This window comes from Rhinatrema bivittatum, chromosome 15, assembly GCF_901001135.1.
Source record: "Rhinatrema bivittatum chromosome 15, aRhiBiv1.1, whole genome shotgun sequence".
Lineage (NCBI taxonomy): Eukaryota > Metazoa > Chordata > Amphibia > Gymnophiona > Rhinatrematidae > Rhinatrema > Rhinatrema bivittatum.
Genome location: NC_042629.1, coordinates 35234105 through 35258639, shown reverse-complemented (window position 1 = coordinate 35258639; position 24535 = coordinate 35234105). Strand labels below are relative to the sequence as shown.

Genomic DNA, 24535 nt, shown 5'->3' with positions numbered 1-24535 from the left:
GGTGCCTAAATCTGCTATTAATACATTCAAATTGGTTTGGAAACACTTTAAACTAAATTAGTTCTAAAATACAGAGCAATGTGCAATAATGTGAATTTGAATACCAAATGTAAAGAGAGAGCAGGGCCCGCCCCATGGCCCACCACTTCTGCTGCTAAGGGAGAGACCCAGATTCAATTACCAAATCCAGATGCTGGGGTTGCTGAAAAGGTAGTGGTCGGAGGCCCTCCCCCAGGAAAGAAAGGCGTTCCAGTCATCGTGCAACAGTGACCCTACGCACCAGGCTCTGTAGGGCCGAATTTAAAATGTCAGCACCCATAGGCTCTAGAGGGGGTGGGGAGTTAGTGGTCTGCCCAGGAGATTGGAGAGCATAAGGGAGACCATCCTCCTCCCCGGTCACCGATCTTTCCTCTTCACCTCAACTAGCACCAGCAGTAAAAGCTTGGGCACAGTCCCAGGCCCTGCTGCATCCCGGGAGGGGGCCGCTGCAGGAGCTGTGAGGGTGAGCAGACAGTTTTCTTCTGGTGCTGGCTGAATATTCTGAGTGGCAACTTCAGAATTGCTTGCTGGAGTTGGTTGTCAATGGTGCCAGTTCCAAAATCCAGGGCTGAGGTTTGGGGTGCTGCTGTACTGCGTTTCAGAAGGAGCTAAATGAGAAACTCCAGAGAGCTGCAATTGAAGGCTTGTGCTTCCAGGGTCTGATTTAACCTGAAAGCCTTACAATCAGGGAAAAAGTGCTGGGCACAAACAAATACGAAAGAGTAATAGATAAGAGTAGGATTTGAGTATAGTCAGAATGGACAATTCTGAGGGAGAGGAGCCAGTGAGAACAAGGAAGATAAGCAGCAGGATTATTGGATGCATGTCCAGTAGGAAGCTGGTGGGAGCAGTAATGTGGCAGAGTTGTACCGCTCTCTTGATGTGTACTTGGGCCATTCAGCTCCAGATAAAGTTTCCATCCTATGTGACCTGCAGAATTTCCCTGTTTTTCATTTTTTTTTCCCCATTTCTACAGTCTTCCTGACTGATTTGTTTCGAGAAATTTCATGAGTCTGTTTCTAGTTGGATAATGCGATGGCTGGTGATTTAAGTTTTGGGTTTTTTGGTTTTTTTTAATATTTTAACTTTTTTTTATTTATAATACTTAAATATTCATCTTCAAGAAAAAAAAAGATCTTGAGAAAAAGAATACAAGTTAGCATGTACAAATAAGAAAAACAAGAAACAATAACATCAAAACAAACTAGTTGCCAACTCAAAAACAATCACAATTTCTAAGGAGACCAACTTCACTGTTCAGTAGGGAAAAAATGACAAGTAATATACCCAAAAAGAGACTAAACAACACTATCCAGGAGAGAGAGCGAGATACAAATTATTCACTGAACCTCCCACTCTGGCTCCAGTGGGGAATGGAGCAAGTTCAAACAAATAAATAAATAATAAAAGTTCCAGGCTGGCACCTCAGAGGGACCTACAGACCTGCACTCTAATTTTCAAAGGGAAACTGCCCACAGAGTTTCCTTTTGAAAATTCAGGACACCAGGGAAAGTCGGTAGCCGTGGCCCTTGCGTTTGCTTTGAAGTAGGTGCAACGTACGAGAGTGGGCGTACGCACGAGAATTTCAAAATGAAATCCCTGCGTATACGTTCCTGCTCCTTTTTCCCCCGCAGGTAAAGTCCACGTGCTCTTCACAGTGGAGCTACTCTTAACCCTCAGTGGCAGGGAATAGTCATTTTCAGAAAGGTTTGGGGTTTTTTTTTTACCTGGGTAAACAGGTGTTTATTCACATAAAATGTTTGGAGAGCCTCATCCTTCCTGAAAATTGACCTTTTTAGCCTGCTTTTCTTCTATAATTCTTACCCATGTATGGAAAATGATGGTCACAAAATAATTTAGATTTTAGAAAAAGCAACATGGTGGCCCCTGGTTGCTCTATCCTCACTAGTCCTTGTTTACCTGATCGCGCCCCTCTTAAATCCCTCAGCCTCCATTCTCTCCCCAAAATCTCCATGGGCTAATGGGAATGGCACAGGCTTCTGATCGGTTTTCCTGGAATTCTGTTATATTCCTTTGCTTCTTTACAGGATAATTATAGTTTGTAAATCTGAAACTAAAGTAATAGCATATACTCATACAGTTTACTTGCATGCGTATAAACTAATTTTCTGTGCATAACCCCTTTGAAAATGTACTCAAAAATTACTGGCCAGACTGATAGAGAGCTCTACAGGCAAGAGTCAACAGGGCTTTAGCAAAGGGAAGTCTTCCCTTACAAATCTAGTGGGGTTTTTATTTGAAGGTGTGGATAAAGCCGAGCCGGTTGATATTGTGTGTTTGGATGTTCAGATGCCCTTTGACACCCCCCCCCCCCCCCTCCATAAAAGACTCCTCAGAAAATTAAAAAGTCATGAGATAGGAGGCAGATCAAAGATGGAGAACAGAGAGTAGGACTAAACGGTCAGTTTTCCAGTTGGAGCAGGGTTATTTGTGGAGAGCCCCTGAGATCTATACTGGGCCCTGAAGTGTTTAATGTATTCATGAATGATCTGGCAAAGGGAACGACGCCTGAGGTGCTCAGATTGGTGGATGACACAAAATATTCAAGGTGGTTAAAACAGCAGAGGATTAAATACCTACAGGGCCTGAAGGTAATCTGCTTTCAAGTGCCTGAGAAATAGAAATAGGAGGATCTTGTGAGACTAGAAAACTGGGCATCCGAAGGGCAGATGGAATTTAATATGAGCAAGTGCAAAGCGATGCACGTGGGGGAAAAACAATCCCACGTACAGACACAGGAGGCAGGAAAAGGATCTTGGTGTTCTTGTGGACGAGGCATTGAAGACTTCAGCTCGGTGTGAGCGCCGTGTCAGAAGCATAGCCTAAGGGACCCCAGTGCCGGAGCAGTCCAGCTCATCAGGGCAGGTACGAAAGCCCTGTGCACGCGTGCGCGCATGGCTTCACGTGGGCACTGATCCTTTCCACTAATGAAAGATTAATCTTCTTTCAGTCACTCAAAGGCTGGTAATCTCACTCTGGCCAGCCCGGAATTAAAAAGCAATAGTGAAAGCAGCTGCCTTTTTGTTCTGTTTGTAATTAGGGCTTTGGGAATGGGTTGGTGTTGATTTTCCTGCTGGTTTTGTACTGGGACGGGTGTTGGGTTTCCTTGGGCCCCGGGTACTGTGTGTTCAGAGCTCTTTTCTGCTTCGAGTGCTCCAGATAATGGAAGCCGCGTGCAGAGCGCTTTGAGTGGATTTCAGGTTTCCGTTCTGTTCTGAGCTGTGAGCCGGGGTGCGCTTAAAGGCAGAAGCCAGCTATTGAATATCAGAAGGAGGTGTGTGGGGGGAACAATTGAATGACTTTTTAAATATTTGACTGCCTCGGAGCAGCTGGCAGCGGTGTCAGCCTTAGGAGGAAGCAGTCACGTTCTGACTCGCAAATTTTAGGACCCCCCCAGTCCGTTTGCAAGCAGGGGATTGGAGTCAGAAAAGACCTCTTGTCTGCACCCCCTTCACACTTAAGTGCATACACGCATGTAAAAATAGGGATTTAGTTCCTTATGTAATTGGTGCTTTGCAATCTAGCAGGGTCCTGTCGGGGATTATTGTAAATAATTGGATAATGCTGAGCTGCTCGAAGCCCTAACTTTCGGCTCTGCAGGCATGGTAACCCTGCTCCACGGTGCCAACAACGTGCCCATGAGGCCTAGCGCGAGTGCCGCGGAATGGGCCATGATCCTTCTGCCCCAGAGCACAGGCCAGGAGGATAAGAGGCCTAGATGGATTCAGTCAAAGCGAAGCCCCCTGATTAATGCCTCTCTCCCGCTTCACCCCACTCTGCTTCAAGACGGCCTGACTCCAGGTGTGAAGCTTGAAGCTGATGTGGAAAGCTCTGATCTTTAATGCAACATCAAAGAGTTGGCTGCTGTTTGATGTAATGTTGCTGTGCCCTGCTGGAACAAGAGCACCCATGCAGGGAGGCTCTTAGCAGACTGATGCAGAGAAATTCTACTTTCCAACAGGTTGGCAATAGCTCAGAAAATTACTACTTACAGTTCAGAAACTATAAGGAATTAAAGGGTGGTTTGTTTGGTTTTTTTTTAAGGCTTACATTGTTTTCTCTGTTTTTTTCCTCATTCCTTGCTTCTCCCTGGAAAAATTGCAGGTCCCATTGCTGGTAGCGTCCCTCCTCCCCGAGGGCTGGGTGCATCACCTCTGTGGCTTGTCATAGCCCACTGGCCTTGATCACTTGAGCTGAAGCAGAGAGGACCTGACGCCACTACCTTTCAATAGTGACTTAAAATACCACATCTCAAAATATCTTCCATGATAGCCCTGTCCTTCTGACTGTCCCGTTCCAAGCGCTGGATAGGAGATTGCAGCATGCTAATTAGGGACGGAGCAAGAATATTTTGGGGGATGTAGGCAACCTTCCCACCCAAACTATTAGTCTTGGCAGTTGGGGATGCCTTGGATTTCGGGAAGTGGCGGCACCGGTGCTCATGTGCAGTGAGGCCCACACCAGCTCACAGTTGGTTGTGACTTACATGCTTGAATGCAAACTGATCCACCCACCCTTAGCTTTGCAGGGAAAAGGGTGGTCAAATGTAATAGGGATCAGCCTGCCCTGTACACAAAGAGGTGAATTTTAAAAGAGAAGCGCGTGCCAAAATCAGCGTCCCTGGGAATGTTTGACTTCCAGTCACCCTGAGATTGGGGGGGGAGGGGGGAGGAGGCAATGGGACCGGATGTGCACAGATGTGCTCTCTTACACACTAACACTCTTACACGTTCACACTCACTTTCCCTGCTCATTCTCATGTGCTCATTGAGACCCTTCTCCCATTCTCCCACCTACACCCACACTCACTCGTACTCACTTCTCTTCCTCTTCAAACACACAGGCATGCCCGCTCACCCTCACACCCCTGCTCACTTGCACTCGGTCCTCTCCTACTCACCTACATACACTCGCAGTTCTCTTCTTCCTGCACAGGTACACACTCACTCACTCTCACAGACGTGCTCATTCATTCTCTCTCCCTCAAATCCCCCCAGCCTCTAACATGGGCTCTTGCAGCAGCCTCTTCCTTCAAGCTGACCGCTTTCCTCCTCTTGTGCCGCGGAAGCGGACGCTGCCCATTTCTCACTCCTCGTTTGGCCTCGTGGGCAGGAAATCGCGATGCCGATTGGCCAAGGTAAACCACATGGGGCCGGCAAGTGGCTGGAAACGTTGCAAGGGAAGGGCTGTGGAGGCGGGTGGCGTCAAGGGGAAGCGAAGTTAAGAGTTAGAAAGGGCAAAGTTCCTCCTTTTCCAGCCGCGCAAGACCAGTGATGCGCCTTTCTTCTTCCCGGGCAGATTCTTTTTGTTCTGCAGCGCCCGGAGTTTTCCGGTGTTGGCCCGGGAGACCCCGTAATTCCTTTAGAATTCCGGAGTCTCTAGGCCAAATCCAGAGCGTTCCCAGCTATGAAAATCAGGAGATGCGCGCACACGTAGGACACGGGAGCCTCCACCACCCGACCTGAAAAGCTGCCCACATGCGTGCACAAGTCACCATGCGCGAGTATCTGGCTTCGAACCAAAAAGGGGGATGGTGTAGGCACTCCAGAGTGGTGCCAAGAGGTGCGTGGGCCCAGGTCTAGTACTGCAGAATTTTACTTCTGCTAATGAGGAGGTATAAGTCTAAATAAAATTGTTTCTGGGCATCTCTGAGCTGTTTGCAGGCTGACGAACCGGGGGGGTTGCAGGACCTAGCTGTAGACTGGGCGAACTGGGGAAACTGGTCCTGGTGTGGACTCGTGCCTGTTGGGCAACTGTTATAAAATTCCACCACTTACGCGGCTCCAACCCGACTTTACGCACGTGTGCGCGTGTTATGAAAAAGCCGTGCATCTGGGCGCACGCCGACACGTCTGCGTCATAAATACCGGACTCTTTCGTTCTGTACTTAACAGTCAGAACTTAAAAAGAAAGCCGTTCCATGGCTTCTCTCTGCAGTATCTTTCTAATTTCTGTTTGTTCACTTGTGCCAAAGGAAATGTTTCCTGCCAATTTGGCACAAATAACTTTCTTTTCCTCTCTGTAAAATCTAACTTGCCCCTTCTTATCAGCTGCAATACACTTTCCTAGGCTCATCAGTTTAGGGTTTTCTGCTGTGCCTCTCTCTACCAGGCCATGGGACTCCTGAAGACGCAGGAGGTTTGCGCAGCAGGATTCCTCCTTTGTTAAACCAGTCTCCCCCCCCCCCCCCGAGCAGAGAGTTCCCAAAAGCCATTGTGTGCGTTTAATGCTGCCCAAGTCTGGCTGTATATCATGGTGCTCCATCTCACGTTCTACAGAACAGCTGTGATTCCCCCTTTTTACCCCTTTGTACATGTGCTATAGAAAATGGACAGGTTTTGTGATATAAAGCACAAGCACTGGGTGAAATCCTAAACACATACATTTGCCTGTTCTTGGTGCTGTTGTTTTTTATTTGGCATATTATTCCTAGCTCTATTCTTCTTTTTATCCAGCTATGTCATTTCTTATATTTTGAGTAATGTTTGAATAAAAATATATCTTCATTATGGGTGTATTTCTCCTGGGTTGGGTTTTTTTTTTATTAATCTCCCTTCCCATATCCACTTCTTTTTTTGCTGTTTGTGCCGTATTCATGCCCTTCGTGTATCATGTGTGATACTGCACGGGGCTCTGATTAGGATCCATTCTTCAGCTGTCCTATGCTGAATTCATGATTTATGGGGATCTGAGGAAGCTCCACTCTTCAGATGTCTGTGCCGTATTCAGTATGTATCAGTGCGATGATCAGCAGGGCTGCACCCCTGAATTACTTAGTCACTCCTACTATTTTAACACTACGCAGGAGGAGCTTTCACAGACTTTAAAGACTAATATCTCCTTAGGAATTAAAAAAAAAAAAGAGCATGAAAGCAAAAATAGGAGTTAGCTTAATGATTTCATTTATTTAAATCACTAAATTAAAAGTAATATTTCCAGACAGCCTGACTAACAGTTGGTTTCTATAGTGGATGATGGTCTTTCCAAAGTTGAGGCTCTCAACTAAAATAAGTCGGAAGACTCTCTTCAAAGCAAACCGGTCCAAGTTACTATGAGTGCTGAGTGGAAGCGAGTCAGAGCCCCAGTCCTTGGGAGCAGGTGACAAAAAAGCCAGACCCCCAGATTCAAAATGTAGGGTGACAGTTCTGTGCTGTGTGGGCTTCTTATTTTTAATTTGCCCAGAGTTATTTTGTTTACCTTTAAAGCCGCTGGTGGCCATCCTGTATTCCCAAATCAGAGTGTCATTTTGGTGAAGCTACGCTGGAGAATGTCGTCTTTCAGGTATGAAACAGAAAGTGTTCATGCATAGAGCAACCCTGCAGTGTCTGGAATTCAGTGTATTTTATATCTGCATGTGTATGTTCTTTCTATTCCTGTATTTTTCAAAGGGCAAACAAATCAAATCGGATTTTAAAGGAATAGATAGGAAGGGGGGAAGCAGACTACAGTGGGGATGAGCTAGCAGAGTCCCATGCAAAAGACAGATCTGCCTGTTAGTTAGTTGATCTGTTCGTTAAGAGTCAACGTGTATGGAGCCAGAACAGAGCCACTCAGGAGTTCAGTCCTCTGCAGCTGCACTCATCCAAGGTTACACAACTATATATGTACAGTCTGTACAAGCACAGTTGTGTTTTTATTTTGGCTTAAGCACAAACAACTCCCATTAATTGGGAAAAATCACTGCGAGTTATTAAAAACCAAAATGGAAAATGGTCCTCCAGTAGAATAATTAGACCTCTTCAGGTATAAAGAGATAAAAGCCTCACTAATTCTGAATGCGTGCTCTTCTTAAATATCTGCTGTTTAGCTGAGAGCCAATCAGAAAGTGCAGCTGCCATCCACCTGACCCAAGAAGTAATTAGGAGGGAGCCCTTTTCCTGTAAGTACTAGTGTCACATTATTGGACATCAGAGGTAGAAACACCAGGATTTGGCAACTGAGTGATAAGGGCAAAAGAGATTCCATTATCAGTGGTCTCCTGCCTCTCATCTCAGGAGATTTCTTGGCTGACTTTGTGCAAAGTTTTGGGACAAAATTCTTGGGGTTTGTTTTTTTTTTATTTGTCACCATGGCTGATCCCGTCTGTAAGAAGGCCAGCGACTGCACGGTCTCCAGGCTGCTGACGGTGGTAGAGAGTGAGCTCCGGGCGGGCAGAGAAAAAGGGGACCCCACCGAGAAACAGCTGCAGGTCTCCTTGGAAGAGGCAGAGCTCTGGCAGAGATTCCGGGAGGTCACCAATGAAATGATAGTGACCAAGAATGGCAGGTGAGCATCTTCTGATCGCATGTGCACACTCCATGAATGCTGATGCCAAAGTCACCTATCTAGGTGCATAAATATTGTAATTCAGGGTATTTGGTGCTGGGCGGTATATTTGAAAAGGTGCAGGGACTGTGTTATGGTTTGGATTTATGTTTGCAGATCAAGTAAAGGTTTTGTATTAAAGAAAAACAAGAACACATTTACAAAACAAAGTTCTTTGCATGTAGATAGAGGCAGCTGTCACTACCTCAATAAGCATTTTTTTTAAGTGTAAGTTTATTGCATTCTTAGAGGTTAGTGGCATCACTGAATACGTTTATTTGTGATAGTTTTGATACCTGTTGATGCAGGAAGTGGCTCTTATCAATTTCTTGGAGGACAAGGGGAGGAGGACTTGTTTGCCTGTGGCAACGCAGCTCTCATTATTCAGGTTAGTGTTTGGTCTTCCTCCGGATCGGCACAAGGGAAAAACGTCTCAACCCCAGGCAATGTGACTCGTGTCAAACTGGGCCGATCTCTTGCTCTAGGGTGCTTCTCACTTCATTTCCGCATGCAATAAGTTTGGAAACCTGGTTTAAATTGTATTTAAACACAACTGGAATCTTAGCCAGTCATGATACCTTGTATTGGACCAATGTAGGAGTAAGCAAAGAGGATGCACGTGAGCCCTTCCAGACCAGGTGAAGGAGGGGGTCACAAAAGCTCGCAGACAGCAGCCTCTTTGGATCACTCTTCTGTTGATGCAAATCAAGGTGTCTCATTGTACCCACAGTTCCAGTTTTCTTCAGGGCTGGAATAGCTGCTAGAAGTCTGCGCTACTCAAACCTCAGAAATGAATTTTGGTCAGTCGTCGTGGCTTGGGCAGGGTTTCAGGTGTGTAAGATGAAGGAGGGGGGCCTGGTGTAGCTAATGAGTGCAGGAGGTGGGATCTGCTGCTCTCCTGGTCCCTTTCAGAACTGAGGATAATGCAGATCCAAACTGCTCTGACAGGGGACTCTCCCTTTCTCTTTGAGAAAATGTACATCAGTGCGCTCTTGTCCTGTGCTGTGAGCAATTGTCTTTTTTTTTTTTTTCTAAATCTATTTGAAATCATAAAGAAGTTTTAGCACTGATAAGGCAGTGTACAGCTTTCACTGTTTGCTCTTTAAGGACTGTGAATTACTGATCCTGGCAATATATTGTAAGCCTGACATTGAGTAGATCAAAGCAATGTCCAAAGTATCTCGGACAGCAAAGAAGAAAGGCAATAAACCTGGGAGGCAACTGTACAAAAGGCTCAGTGACTTCCATACTTGATAGACTTTGCATCCTCAAAAACCATCAGGTAACTTAGCCTGCTAACTTCCAGGCAGCCCATTCTGAATTAAATGAAGATTCACACACAGCTGCCAATGTCTCAAACTTCGAATTCTCCAGAAGTCCATAAATCCAAGCTTCGGCAAGTTTCTGACATGTGGTTCTGGTATTCATTTTATCATTTGGATGTCCCTTTGAGAACGGGGATCCAGCACTGAAGCTCCAGTTCCAGTTTGTGCCAATACACTGTGCAAGGACAACACTGTTGTCCCTGGCAACTTCTCCTCATGAATGCACATCAGCAAATACCCAGTTTTTATTCCCGCTCATCTCCCTCTTCTTTTGATTTAAAAAAAAATAATAATAATAAAAGGACTGCAATTCTACATTCTATCTCAGGAAAGTTCCCTGACACCAGTATATTTTAATGGGAGATTGCGATATCTTTCCGTTCCTCACCAAACCTCCCTCTTAGGAATCTTTACAAGTTGGCTTGTATAGATTTTATGGAAAGCCTTTGGTGACAATATAAAGTCTTACTAACTTACAAACAACCAGACCACACCAAACTGTTCTACAAAATATGACCCTCCAAAATGTACATCAATAAGAACAGTATCAACTTTATCAATTTACAGTAACATACTCAATAATTCACAACAAGCTTAATGCATTTCAACAAAACCAAAGAGGAGATATCATAAAACCACTTATTAATCTATCTAAAACCCCTCTCATACAGTCCAACATCCTTACTCTAATATCGCACCTCAAGCAAAAAATGTCCTATTAATATTCTTAATCTATACATGAGGAAAACAATCCCATAATATTCATAACAATAAAGTGTTATTAGCACAAACAACATTAAAAAAAAAAAAAAAGGGAGGATCTATATTGGGTTGTTTTTCAGAGATGAGATCCATTGGAAATATTCAATTGCAGTTGTGAAAAGCCAGGAGTTATGCCTTGGAATACCTTGGCGAGATGGACTGACAGTGAAACGGGCACATAAGAAACCCCGGCTGGGAGTTCCAATGTTTAAATATTGTGAAGATCATCCATAGACATGTGATTGTATATAGCAATTTTGACGTTGATGAGCTGGGAAGAATACGTTAGAACTTTCTCTCTTTTGTGCTAAGAACATCAAGAAACTGTTTCCCACTTGGAGTCCTTAAGAAGATTGCGTATTAAGTAGATCTTGAGACTCTTGGAAGATAAGTTAAGTCTGCTCATGGTATGCAGAAACAGCTTGGAAGAATATAAGAACATTGACTGTTGTTTGTGCTAATAACACTTTATTGTTATGAATATTATGGGATTGTTTTCCTCATGTATAGATTAAGAATATTAATAGGACATTTTTTGCTTGAGGTACGATATTAGAGTAAGGATGTTGGACTGTATGAGAGGGGTTTTAGATAGATTAATAAGTGGTTTTATGATATCTCCTCTTTGGTTTTGTTGAAATGCATTAAGGTTGTTGTGAATAAAGTGGTATTAATGAGATTTATTATTGAGTATGTTACTGTAAATTGATAAGGCTGATATGGTTCTTATTGGGGTATATTTTGGAAGGACAATATAGTCTTCACAAAGCAAGGTAGCATTTACTGTATGAATCTCTAAGAATTAAGTGGAATCTCTTTTTTTTTTTTTTTTTTTTTTACTAGCAACTAAAATTGGTCAGAGCCTGCAATAATCTAAAACAATTATTGAGAAGATATATATTGATTATTTATTTATTTGGATATTTTGTATATACCGTTGTTTGGTACTGGCCTTCACAACGGTTTACAGGTATAACAACAGTACATATAACATTTTACATGTAGAACGATAGAACATATAGAGGGTTACAATCTGTGGTCAGTTCACAGGATTACAACTAAAGTATCTTGACAGTTTAAAAGTTTTGGAAATAGCAGTTGAACAGTGAGACAGACAATAACTAATTATACAAAGGTAATGTAAATTGTTATGGCAGGACTATAAATGGGAACGGTGAGCGTGAATCCATGAGGGTCAAGTGAGAGCGAGATTAGGGGGGAGTAAGAATAATCTGTTTTTCTGATTAGTAAGATGAAATGGGAAGCGACAACAGATCGCTGAGAACTTTAGAACTTAATTACAATATACAATAGAGACCTGGTTCGTATGGGAGGCTGAAGATGGAGAGTGTGTTAGGAGGTAATTGAGTTGGTGTTTATCCTATGCCGTCTCTAAATGTTTGTTGGAACAGCCAGGTTTTGAGGTGTTTTTTAAATAGTTTTATATTGCTCTAGAGTCTTAGGGGTTCGGGAAGTGTATTCCATTGTTTCGGGCCCGCTAGAGAAATCGCTCTCTCCCATACTATATTGAGTTTGGCAGCTGCAACTGTGGGGATTGCTAATAAGGCCTTATTGGCCGATCTCGTGTTCCATTGTGGTGTTTGTAACTGTATTACGTTGTTTATCCATTCGATTTCCTTCCCATATATTGATTTGAGAAGAAAGGATAGTACTTTGAACTCTATCCGTTTGTCAATGGGAAGCCAATGAAGTGCTTTTAGGATGGGGATAATGTGTTCCGTTGTTTTTATGACCAGTTAGGATTCTAGCTGCCACGTTCTGTAAAATTTGGAGGGGTCGTATAGTTGATTTGGGTAAGCCTAACATCAGGGAGTTACAGTAGTCGAAGCTTGTAAGATCAGGGATTGAAGTATGGTTCTAAAGTCAGTTTGGTTTAGCAGTGGTTTTAGTTATTTCAGTGTTAAAAGTTTATTGAAACCTTCTTTGATCTTTGCGGAAATGTGTTTTTTTGAGGTTTAATTCAGGGTCTATCCATATACCCAGGTCTTTCACTTTATCAATGAGTTTGATGATAATATTGTCGATTTGTATGATGTTGTCTGTGTTTGGTGTGGTATGTTTTCTTTGGAGGAGTATGCATTCTGTCTTGCCCATGTTGAGACAAAGTCGCAATTGGTTTGGGAGTTTTTTTATGTCATTGAGATATGAGGCTGATAGTTTGAATGCGTTCTCTAGTGTGTCTGTCACCAGTATGATAAGTTGGATATCATCAGCATATATGAAGTATGTGATGCCGAGACTGGAGAGGAGTTGACATAATGGGAGGAGATAGATATTAAACAGTGTGGCTGATAATGCTGAGCCTTGTGGGACTCCGATTTCTAGTGGTATTGACTCTGATTTGGATTTATTAATATGTTCTTGAAATGATCTGTTATGGAGAGAGGATTTGAACCAATTCAATGTTGTCCCAGTCAGGCCAATTTCAGTTAATCTGTGTATCAGACATTTATGGTCGACTGTGTCAAAGGCCGCGGATAGATCTAGCATTATGAGGATGTGGGGTTGGCCAATATCAAAGCCTCTTATGATTGTATCAGATAGGGCAAGGAGTAAGGTTTCTGTGGTAAAGTGTTTCCGGAAACCATGTTGTGCTGAGTATAGTATGTTATTCTGTTCTAAATGTTCATTGAGTTATTTGAGTACAAAATTTTCGATTAGTTTGGTGAGAAGGGATACATTTGAGATGGGCTGATAGTTATTAAGTTCTGCGGGATTTAGGTTCTTTTTTTTTTTTTTTTTTAATGGGTTTGATTATAGCGATTTTTAGGCTGTCAAGCAATGCTCCTTCTTACAAAGATTTGTTTGATGTTTGTGATTGCTGAGGTAATGGTATGGGTTATTTCTTTTAGGGTGCGTATTGGGATTTTGTCGAGATCATGGTTAGCAGGATTTATAGATTTAATTAGTCTGTCTATTTCTGTGGTCGAGACATAATCAAAGGTGGCCCATGGGTTTACATCTTTCGTGAATAGAGTAGTGTTTTGGAAAGGGCTTTTGTTTATGTTTTCGGTTATTTTATTGATTTTATTTTTGAAAAATTTGGCTAGGTCTTGACATAGATTATTATTTGTGTAGGAGGTTGCAGGGTTCATGTCGTCAATAAGCTTGTTCACTATGTTGAATAGTGTCTTCGGTTTGTGGGAGAAGTTTTGTATTTTTTTGCCATAGTATTCTCATTTGGTTTTGTTTATCAAATTTTATTTTTAGGGGGGTAAAGATTTCAAGTTGTGGAGAGTAAGAAAGGGGCAGCTAATGCTGAGCCAACAGTGAAATTCAAGACTATTTTTTTTTCCTTTTCAAAAAAAACTTTATTAAGGAATGAACCTAGAGCAGTACATCCAGCAGAATAACAAATGCTAATTTTAGCAGTTTAACTAATTATCTTCCACCTTGATAACTATCGAAGTATATTTGTGCCGTATATAAATAGTAAATTAAGTGAATGAAATTATCTTCTCCTATTCCCAAGCATATATTCAGAGGCTCTGGAAAAATAAGTGTAAATCAAATTACATCAAAATACCCAGTACAGAAAAGGAGGCCAGACTTTAGGAAGATTCTGATAAAAAAAAATCCCAGAGTTGAAAGGTAATGAGTTCCATATCATAAGTTTGCCACAGTAAATGAATCCATGCACTTAGAGATGGAGGTGAGTTCAGCTTCCAGCAGTGACATGCTGCGTTGTGTCTAGCAGCTACTAAAAATGATTTGTGAAACTTATACCCTTTTTGTGAGCAAAGCAAAAATCCCCATAAGGTTTGCCTAAAAGAATAACCCCAGCATCTAAAAGGAGATTCACCATCATATCTCTGCCCAATATGTCTTAATTTTAGGACATGTCCACCATGGATGATAAAAGGTCTCTCGTTCTCCACATTCTTGCCAACAATCATCCCCGTCAAGAAGGCAGGAAGGAGGGGCCACTCCCCCCACAGACCCTCCTTGTGACCTTGGACAGACCACGTTCTTATTACCTCCGTGCCCACTTAGGGGGTGATTATTAAGCTGTGATAGGGCTTTGCCATGCAGTAAATGGCCTAATGCTTAGAAAATGAGCAGTATCTTAAATACCGTACATTCTCCCCCCCCCCCCCCCCCCAAATAAAATCCCAAACCTGCGCACTGTGTGTATTTAAAAGAGCTGATTAGCAAACTGGATTGGTGTCTATTAACGGGGAGTAGATGCCAGGGGCAGTGGTGCTGGCCTTCCACTCAGGCCTATCCTGTAAAGTGCGGCCGCGTTTACCCTGCTCCTAAGCCGTTTTTAACTTCGTTTTCGGCCGCGTTAGCCCTTCCTGCGATCCCGAATCCCCTTTAACCTACTCCTACCGCGTCCTAAATTCCCTGGGCAACCCCTTCCGCCCGCGGCATGCATATTGCATGCAAACGAGCGAATTAGCTATTCACCTAGCATCCCGTAACCCGCGCCCCGACTAACGCTACCTTTCCCTGCCGTTTTGTCGCGCGTTTAACCTGCAAACTTACCGCCTACCCTGACCCAGGCGGTAGAGGCATGGGTAAGGGTAGGTGGAAAGCTTTCCCCCAGCCCCCGCTCACCTGCCCCCGCCGCGATCATGGGTGCCGGTCTCCGTGGCAGCCCCAGGCCTCTCCCCTGCTCCCGAAGCCAAAAAAAAAAAAAAAGCGAAAAAAACGTTGCAGCCCCCCTCCGATGTCCGGACTGGGGCTGCCACGGAAACTGCAACAGCAAAGCGACTTTTCAGTGTCCCCCCTCCTCTCGGAGCAGGGCGCGAAAAGCCGCCTTGCTCCGGGAGGAGGGGGGACACTAGCAACGGTGAAGCAACGGCGAAGACAGCGCAGAAGCAACGGCAAAACGACTTTTCAGTGTCCCCCCTCCTCTCGGAGCAGGGCGCGAAAAGCCGCCTTGCTCCGAGAGGAGGGGGGACACTGACAGCGGCGAAGCAACGGCGAAGACAGCGGCGAAGCGACTTTTCAGTGTCCCCCCTCCTCTCGGAGCAGGGCGCGAAAAGCCGCCTTGCTCCGAGAGGAGGGGGGACACTGACAGCGGCGAAGCAACTTACTTTTCTGAAGCCATCATCAGGAACACATGCGATCGTAGCTCCTCCCGATGAAGACAAAGATGGCCGCCTGCACGGGGAAAGCGTGCAATTGGCCGCTGAAGACGTGACGTCACGACATCACGTCTTCAGCGGCCAATTGCACGCTTTCCCCGTGCAGGCGGCCATCTTTGTCTTCATCGGGAGGAGCTACGATCGCATGTGTTCCTGATGATGGCTTCAGAAAAGTAAGTTGCTTCGCCGCTGTCAGTGTCCCCCCTCCTCTCGGAGCAAGGCGGCTTTTCGCGCCCTGCTCCGAGAGGAGGGGGGACACTGAAAAGTCGCTTCGCCGCTGGCTTCGCCGTTGTCTTCTGGCTTCGCCGGTGTCCAGGCTGGGGGAAAGCTTCGTCGCTGTCAGTGTCCCCCCTCCTCCCAGAGCAAGGCGGCTTTTCGCGCCTTGCTCCGAGAGGAGGGGGGACACTGACAAGTCGTTTCGCCGTTGCTTCTGCGCTGTCGCCACCGTTGCTTCCTGGTATCTGTCATTTCAAATGACATTTGAAATGACAGATACCAGCGTGGCGTGAAGCCTTAGGCCCGCGGACCCAGGATCCTGTATAGGCGCTCTATCCAGTATCCTGGTTGCGCGGGCCTAAGGCTTTTCGGACGCGGCTTACATTTACATATAATTAGGCTTCAGGATCGAGCGGTAGGTGAGCTGCACTGTGCGGGCGGTAACCGCGAGTGCCGTAGGCACTAACGCAGCTCTTCCTACCGCTCGGTACTGGATCACCCTGACTGTGTGGTGACACGTAAGAGGTACAGCAATTCAGAGTTGGACACCCATTCTCAAAGTGATATTAAGTCTTAAAAATAATTTAAGAACCACATGACAAAAGCTTTCAGAAGGTAAGATTTAATGGACTTCTGGAGTTTTTTTCAGCCAGTAAATAAGGAGAACTAGAAATTTGTGACATTTTGAAATGTAAGACTGCTACGAGGAAGCTGTGAGTGATCCTTCATTTAACAAGGAATGGGAGATCCCATGCTAATCAAATAATGGGGCTTGCCTCAAAATCTGCAAGCAAGCTGTGTTATTTGAGAGAAAGATAACTATCCCTGGGAGGATCAGGATACCAAAGTGCATCTCAGTGCTTCCGGGCTTCCCGCTGCACATCTAATGCATGCCAGGGAGGAGGAGTTATTTTATCATGGCTGACCACCTTCTCAGTCGGCCGCGATAAAATATTAGCATAGACTTGCCTAGTAATGACCTTCTATGCATGCAATTTGCATGCATAGAAGGTCGTTGTAATAGGGGAGGGTATCTGTATGGGGACATGCAAAATATCTTGGATGTCGTGTGATATATGCAATATAACGCACGTTAGAGCCTTGTATCGCACGTTAGGGCCCTAACGCACTTTGATAAATGACCCTGTTAGGAAGTACAAAACAATCCACACCTTACATCCAAATCTGAAAGCATCCCAGTGCGTTTTGAAAGCCAACCCAACCATAATAATGGATTCTTTGCAGGTTGTGCTATCCTTTCTCAGACTTAATCAAAGGTGAGGTAGCTTACCCCGTCGCCAGATTCTCCACTACATGGTGTTTTGAAACCAGCAATGCGACCCACGTGGCACTGAAAGGAGCTCATCCAAAGTTCCCCTTTCCCCCCTGACACCCCCCCCCCCCCCCGAGAGCCATAGCCAAAGATCCCCCTCCCCCTTGTTCCCTCCTCATTACCTGTGCCACGATCCCGTGGTGGGGACGGGTGCACCTTCACCTCCAATCCCATGGCTGGGGTAAGGTGAGGTCGGTGCTATTTTGGAAAATGGCACTGACCGGGCTGGGTATGAGGGGGTCAGGATGTCAGGGGGGATCTTTGGCAGATGGCAATCGGGGGGAGGGGAGATTGTGTTTCGGGGGGGGGCCGCTGCCACACGCATGCTTTTAATTTTATTTGTATTTTGGGGGAGTTGGTTCTGCCTTGACCAACGGGGTCAGCAATGACTCCCGCTTAACCTCCCCGTTTGGCCACATGTAATTTTTGGGGCGGCTAGCGGTCTTTTAAGATGATGGCGGTACCCTGAGATTGGGGCCTCCATCGCGTAAAAGCGCCGCTGGCTGCATTATTTTGGGTCACGGTGTTTGTCCACAACACACAAGAACGCGTCGTGAAGCCGCCAGAGTGGGTGGGATGCCTCCTGCAAAGACTCATCACAGTTCAACAAATCTAGGCCTAAGTGATTAAGTCACTCGGTGATAAACCCCAAATCCTTCTGCTTCAGGTCATTTGGCTGTAGCTCTTCTGTGACTTGAAGCTCACATCTGCTCCTTTTTAGTCACTAAAATCCCCCTTTTTTTGTTGTTTTACAAAGGGGAGGATAACCCTCATTAACAAGATTTTAAGGTTTCTTACAGGCTGTTTCTGCAGTTGGGTAATGAAGAGATGCCGAGGAAAAGCTACCAGCGGCTCTCTGACACCCGTGACACTTCCCAGGGACCTCCCGAATCAGACGTTCAAGTAAGATCTGTACTCTTCCCTCAAAGAGCCTGTCCAGCCCCGTGACAGTCTCCCAACAGTTCGGATGCTATTTTTTCCATACATTGTCTTTGTCTCTCTCATTTTGTTTTGTTTTTTTTTTCTTCCATGAAAGTGAGCGTCTGTGGAATCTCAGGAGCTGCTCTGGGCTCTGCGGTTTCCCCTGGAGTTTCTGGTTTAATCAGAACCAGGGCTGAGACCTGTCACCACGAGCCTTCGTTTTATATCCCCTCCCAACGTCACGTTTTAGTCCTGTCGTTGCAGTGCCAGATCTGGGCCGGGGGCCGTGCACCAACCCCCCCCCCCCCCCCCCCGAATCTGGCCAGGTGTTGTGGTTCTGGGATGATGGTAGTGACTCCCTCCCCCTGCCAGCGACCGTGAATGGAGAACAGAAGACCCGAGCCAGGAATTGAACCCCTAGCGGCACATGGCAGTGCGACTGAATCGCAGGCCAGCCCGGGGAACATTCTGGATACAAAAATCCCAATGTCGTCAAACTACAAAAGGTCAATTTTTTTTTTTTTTTTAAATCAAATGTTGCAAAGTGCTGGAATTTGGTTAATTTCGGCCTCTGCCCCAAAATGTGACTCATAGGCCTGTGTTAATTTGTACTGCAGCCTCATGAAATTCGTTGTGTTTTAGACTGGGAAAAAAAATCAAACCCCAGACATTTGTTCATTGTGCTGAATTGTTTAGACACTTGTTCCCTCTTCTCCCTCACTCTGTACCTCGAGAAAAAGTTGCCTCCATGCAACAGGCTTTTCTCCACTCCTCTTTAAAAACGACACATTTCCATTTAAAATCAAGAACGTCTTTGATTGTGACTCAAAATGGACGTTCTAGAGGCCACTCCATAAAACTATCAGGCAGCAAGTTAAAAATGAACAAAAGGAGGAACTTTTCCCCATAATTAGCTTGTGCTCATCATTGCCATGGGATGGTGCGGAGGCAGTAGTATTGCTGGGTTCACGATGGAAGACAGCTCGATGGGTTTTCTCTTTAATGTAATAGGCAGGGACGGCTCCCTGAGCAGGACTGGAAGAGCACGACGGGGATCGACACCGTTATACACCCTGTTCCTGTGGGGAACATCAAAGCCAGGACAGAAGTCAACCCTTCCTTGAAATATGAAATGCCGGCTAAATACTGTTTCTCTCTATGTTCTTTTGGTTGTTTTGGACAGCAAATGTTCCTTCCAAGAGTACGAAGTATCCTATTTGTTGAATCTCACTGCCGTGTACTTGTGCTCACTGCACGGAAGGAAGACAATACAATTATTCCAAATTGCACCTTCCTGTGTTGATGTCATCAGATGCTGAGTTGATGTCATTAGACAGCAGCGCTCCGGTGTCTGATCACATAAATGCTGGAAAGAACACATCTTGAACTTCATATGCCATTTTCTCGTTGCAGTATTATTCAATGTATATAAAAGGTGAGTTTAGCTGGTAAATTGGACAACTAGGAGTAGTTGGCTCTCATAGTACTTGAACTGAAGTAACTTTACCTTCTGTTGCCTCAAGTACATACTCACAGGCTGGTGCAATAATCTGGGTGCTAGGAAAATGTACGCTAGTTTTCAGGGCACATTTTTAATGCCCAGATTAAATTTTTTTAAAATTACTGATGCAATAAGCTAATACATTGGGAGTTAATTAAAAAAAAAAAAAAGTGCGCTGGCCAGATGCAGTCGCTCTACATCGGTGACTCCTGCCTAATGCCCTCATTTTCATGGGATTTCCATGTGAGGGCGCTAAGCAGTGCTGCCATTTAGGGACGCGCATTTTCTGCGCGCAGAACTCCTTGCTGCATCGGCAGTACGTTTTTTGCATGCAGAAAATGCACATTGAGATGCGCACAGAAAGGCCCGTTCGGCTGAACGCGCCTTTCTGCATCGGCCTTCATTGTAAGCCCTCTGCGCTTAGGGAAATACCTGCAGTTTCTGAATGTGGTCCACGCTGAAGCATCAAAAAGCAGAATATAAATCAAGTAAATAAATGTGAAGATTTGCATTTTTACATAGTGATTTTGAACTCCAGAAGTGCATGTTAAAGAGGCCTTCCTGAGTTTACATGAAATTATTTATTTGCTCTAAGGCATGCTGCCTTCACAGCAGATAGCGAGGCAGCCTGGTTTCCTCTGCAGGTTAATCGATATTAATTTCACAGTCATTTTCTCGGCAAGATAAAGGGCGTGCGATTTAGAGGCTGGTGTTCAGGGGGGGTTTAAGAGGCAGCAGCTCCTGGGTTCTGCATCTCTCTGCGGGATCCTGGACGGACGGACGAGCCATTCGAACCTCCGTTTCTCCATTTACCAGGCCTCAGTTGCCTAACAACCCAGCTGAGGTCAGGGAATGTTTAGGCACTGGTAAGAGGGGCTGGGCTGGGGTGGGAGGCACTACCTTCTGTGCTATTTAATGGAATTTAGAGACGAAGCTTTGTTTGGAGCGAGTCTAATATGGAAACAGACCTTCCAGGGCCCTGAGCCTCGGAGAAACGGAGGCCGGGTCACTAGGGTTATCCAGATAAGGGACAAGCTGGCTTTACCTCCCTGCACCTCTGGACTCGTAGTCCTGTTTTTCATAGGGAGATCGGACGGAGAGGAGGTAAAGCCAGGACTAGGTCAGCCCTGCGCAATCGCGGCCGCCCCGCGCCCCCCCCCCCCCTGATGTAGATTTCATTGACCGCTTTCTCCATCTCTCTTCTGTTCTCGCCCCCTTTACCACAGGCGCATGTTCCCAGTCTTAAAAATCAGCGTCTCCGGCCTGGATCCCAACGCCATGTACTCCTTCCTCCTGGACTTCGCCCCCGCCGACGGCCACCGCTGGAAGTACGTGAACGGAGAATGGGCCCCGGCCGGGAAACCGGAGCCTCCCAGCCCCGGCTGCGTCTACATCCACCCGGACTCGCCCAACTTCGGGGCCCACTGGATGAAGGCCCCCATCTCCTTCAGCAAAGTCAAACTCACCAACAAGCTGAACGGAGGCGGGCAGGTCTGGGAACCCTCTCTTTCCTACTGCACGGCGCCGGGCGATTCAGAGAAATATCAAGTGTCCATTTATGCAATTAAAGTAATCTTACCAAGCCCTCTTCACCCACTGCAGCCAATTATTCTCCAAAGACCAAATGTAAACAGGAATAAACAGCTCTTAATTGCCACTTTTACATTTATAATGGGCTTCCTGACGTTAAAAAAAAAACCAAACAAAAACCAACAACAGCGTAGCCTGTTTTACTTAATCACGAGGATCCTTTCAGTAGTCTTGTGTTGTGTGGGTTTTTTTTTTTGTTCATAGGGGCTTCAGAGGAAAATTGTTTGTAGGTATTTGCTCTGTTTTTTTTTAGTCCCTGTATTGCTTGGCGTAAGTGGGATGTTGGCAAGCGTATAATGCCTGAGTGAAAGCCGGCCCTTAATGAAATAATTGCTGTGTTTAGTTTTGAATTATGATAATTATCAATATTGGTTTGAATTGGCTTGGGGGGAAAAAGCAGGTACAGTAATGACCTTCTCTCTGAAGCTCCAAGCTTGTAAAAAAAAAAGAGAAGTGGACATTTTTTTTTATTTTTTTTTTAGATGTATTAAGGAGTTGAAAATTGTACACCCAGCAGTGATTCTGACCAAAATCTCTTTGTGCTGGGTGAAGTTAATCATTTTTTCCAGATAAAATAGGTGCTGCTCTTCGGACATGTTAAAGGTTCCCAGGAAAGCTCTCAGGCCATACGACTATCACTGTCTGCCGAGGAATGGGAGATCCAAATTCGGTTCTCTTGACTGTACGAATTGGTAAGGCCTGGGTGTACAGGAGGGCAGGTGGAAAAATGGATGCCACTGTTTTTAATGCGCCCCCCCTTGCTGGCCATGGAGTGGTGCTGAGGTTACAGCGAGGGCCTTAGGCCAATGAGGGTACCCTAAGCTGCCTCCCCATGCCATAACATAGAAGGGAGCATTAGAGGAAGAAAATAAGGGAAGAAAACACAAACTCCCCCAAACTATAATCAGAAAAGAGTCCTGTTGAAGACCTACCCAGTGGGAGGCACAAGTGTCATAGAGACAATGTACTTGAGCACTGTGAAAGGAGGGGTGGTGACTGTCACAGTGACCCCTGCTGGAGTTAGAGCAGTATTGAAAGGGTCAGTCTGAGGAGACTTTGCTCCAAACCTCAGAGGATCTTCTCACCCAAGCATCCTGTTTAGGGAGAAGGGAAAACATGGAGGAAGCGGATCCGCAGGGGCGTGTGCATTAGAGATGGCTGAAGGATTGCAATCAGAGTGCAGAGGGCGACTCAGGTATACTCAGGGGTTTGTCACCTTTTGGATCACAATCCCAAATGTGTTTGATTAGAAAAATAAAACTCCTTCAAACTTATTGGACACTTAGGAATCTTTGATGGAACTGAAAATAATAAATAAGGGCCGGATTTTTAAAAAGGTTACATGCGCCAGGCCTATTTTCAAAAGGCCCGGTGACGTGCGTAAAACCCCGGGACGCGTGTAAGTCCCGGGGGCTTTACTAAAGTGGCGGGGGCAAAGTCAGAGGCTCCAGGCACAGCAGTTATTTGCCGCTGTGCCAGGGATCGTGTGCCGGTAGTCGGCAGGCGCGCGCAACTTTCTTCAGCCCCAGGGCTGAAGTAAGTTTTGAAACAAAAAAGACAAAAAAGGTAGGGGGGAAAGGGTGGGGGAGGGAAGGGAAGGTGGGGTGGGGGGGTTAGGGAACAGGGGAAGGCAGCGCAGCTCTGAGCAGGATCGGCGCGCGCATGGTGCACAATTGTGCATCCCCTTGCGCGCGCCGATCCCTGATTTTATAACATGTGCACGCCTGCGCACATGTTGTGGTACAGATTTCACTGTTGGTGTATAAGCTGCCACACTTTTACATTGGCATGCTTGAGATATAACATTCTAAATTTATAAACCCAAACAATATAACATGAAAAAATTATGAATTCAAAAAGAGACCTGTTATATGGATGTCAATAATCTGAGTGTACCTTCATACGATGCTGTAAAAAAATACAGCTATCGTGACTGTGAAGCCTATGTGTAGGCTTTAAAAATCATTAGGTACCCCAGTGTTGGAATGCAAACTTTTGTAGTGCTCACTGTCCACTGTGCAATTGTTGCTGAAATGATCACGTGGATACTTTAAAAAAGACAGGATTTTAAATGAGCAATTGCCACTCTATTTTGTCATTCAAGCCAAACGGCTCCAGGGCTCCTGGCTAAAAGACAGGAAACAGAGAGTAGGATTAAATGGACAATTTTCTCAGTGGAAGGGAGTGGACAGTGGAGTGCCTCAGGGATCTGTATTGGGACCCTTACTTTTCAATATATTTCTAAATGATCTGGAAAGAAACACGACGAGTGAGATAATCAAATTTGCAGATGATACAAAATTGTTCAGAGTAGTTAAATCACAAGTAGTTTGTGATAAATTGCAGGAAGACCTTGTGAGACTGGAAAATTGGGCATCCAAATGGCAAATGAAATTTAATATGGATAAGTGCAAGGTGATGCATATAGGGAAAAATAACCCATGCTATATTTACACAATGTTAGGTTCCATATTAGGTGCTACCACCCAAGAAAGAGATCTAGGCGTCATAGTAGATGATATATTGAAATCGTCGGTTCAGTGTGCTGTGGCAGTCAAAAAAGCAAACAGAATGTTGGGAATTATTAGGAAGGGAATGGTGAATAAAACGGAAAATGTCATAATGCCTCTGTATCGCTCTATGGTGAGACCGCACCTTGAATACTGTGTACAGTTCTATTCGCTGCATCTCAAAAAAGAAATTATTGCGATGGAGAAGGTACAGAGAAGGGCTACCAAAATGATAAGGGGAATGGAACAACTCCCCTATGAGGAAAGACTAAAGAGGTTAGGACTTTTCAGCTTGGAGAAGAGATGACTGAGGGGGGATATGATAGAGGTGTTTAAAATCATGAGAGGTCTAGAACGGGTAGATGTGAATCGGTTATTTACTCTTTCGGATAGTAGAAAGACTAGGGGGCACTCCATGAAGTTAGCATGGGGCACATTTAAAACTAATTGGAGAAAGTTCTTTTTCACTCAACGCACAATTAAACTCTGGAATTTGTTGCCAGAGGATGTGGTTAGTGCAGTTAGTATAGCTGTGTTTAAAAAGGGATTGGATAAGTTCTTGGAGGAGAAGTCCATTACCTGCTATTAATCAAGTTGACTTAGAAAATAGCCACTGCTATTACTAGCAACAGTAACATGGAATAGACTTAGTTTTTGGGTACTTGCCAGGTTCTTATGGCCTAGATTGGCCACTGTTGGAAACAGGATGCTGGGCTTGATGGACCCTTGGTCTGACCCAGCATGGCATGTGCTTATGTAAATTCTAGTATAATCTTAATAAGTGTTTCAAACAGAGCTACCTGAAGTCATCACACTGAGAACTTTTAATGGCTCCCAGACCTCCTACTGTTGTGCTTTTCTCAAGGCTGCTGGGTCTTGTGTGATGATGGATTCTCTCT

General features: G+C 45.0%; 1 protein-coding gene across 1 annotated transcript in view; it reads left to right on the top strand.

The window, feature by feature from the left end:
• The first annotated feature begins 7111 nt into the window (after positions 1–7111).
• The window catches only part of TBX19 (T-box transcription factor 19), a 32978-nt gene continuing 15554 nt past the window's right edge, over positions 7112–24535 (top strand). The window contains exons 1-4 of the mRNA XM_029578031.1: positions 7112–7158; positions 7266–7341; positions 8153–8325; positions 20763–21027. Of these exons, the coding sequence (XP_029433891.1) occupies positions 7112–7158; positions 7266–7341; positions 8153–8325; positions 20763–21027 (561 nt within the window). The remainder of the gene's footprint in view (positions 7159–7265; positions 7342–8152; positions 8326–20762; positions 21028–24535) is intronic.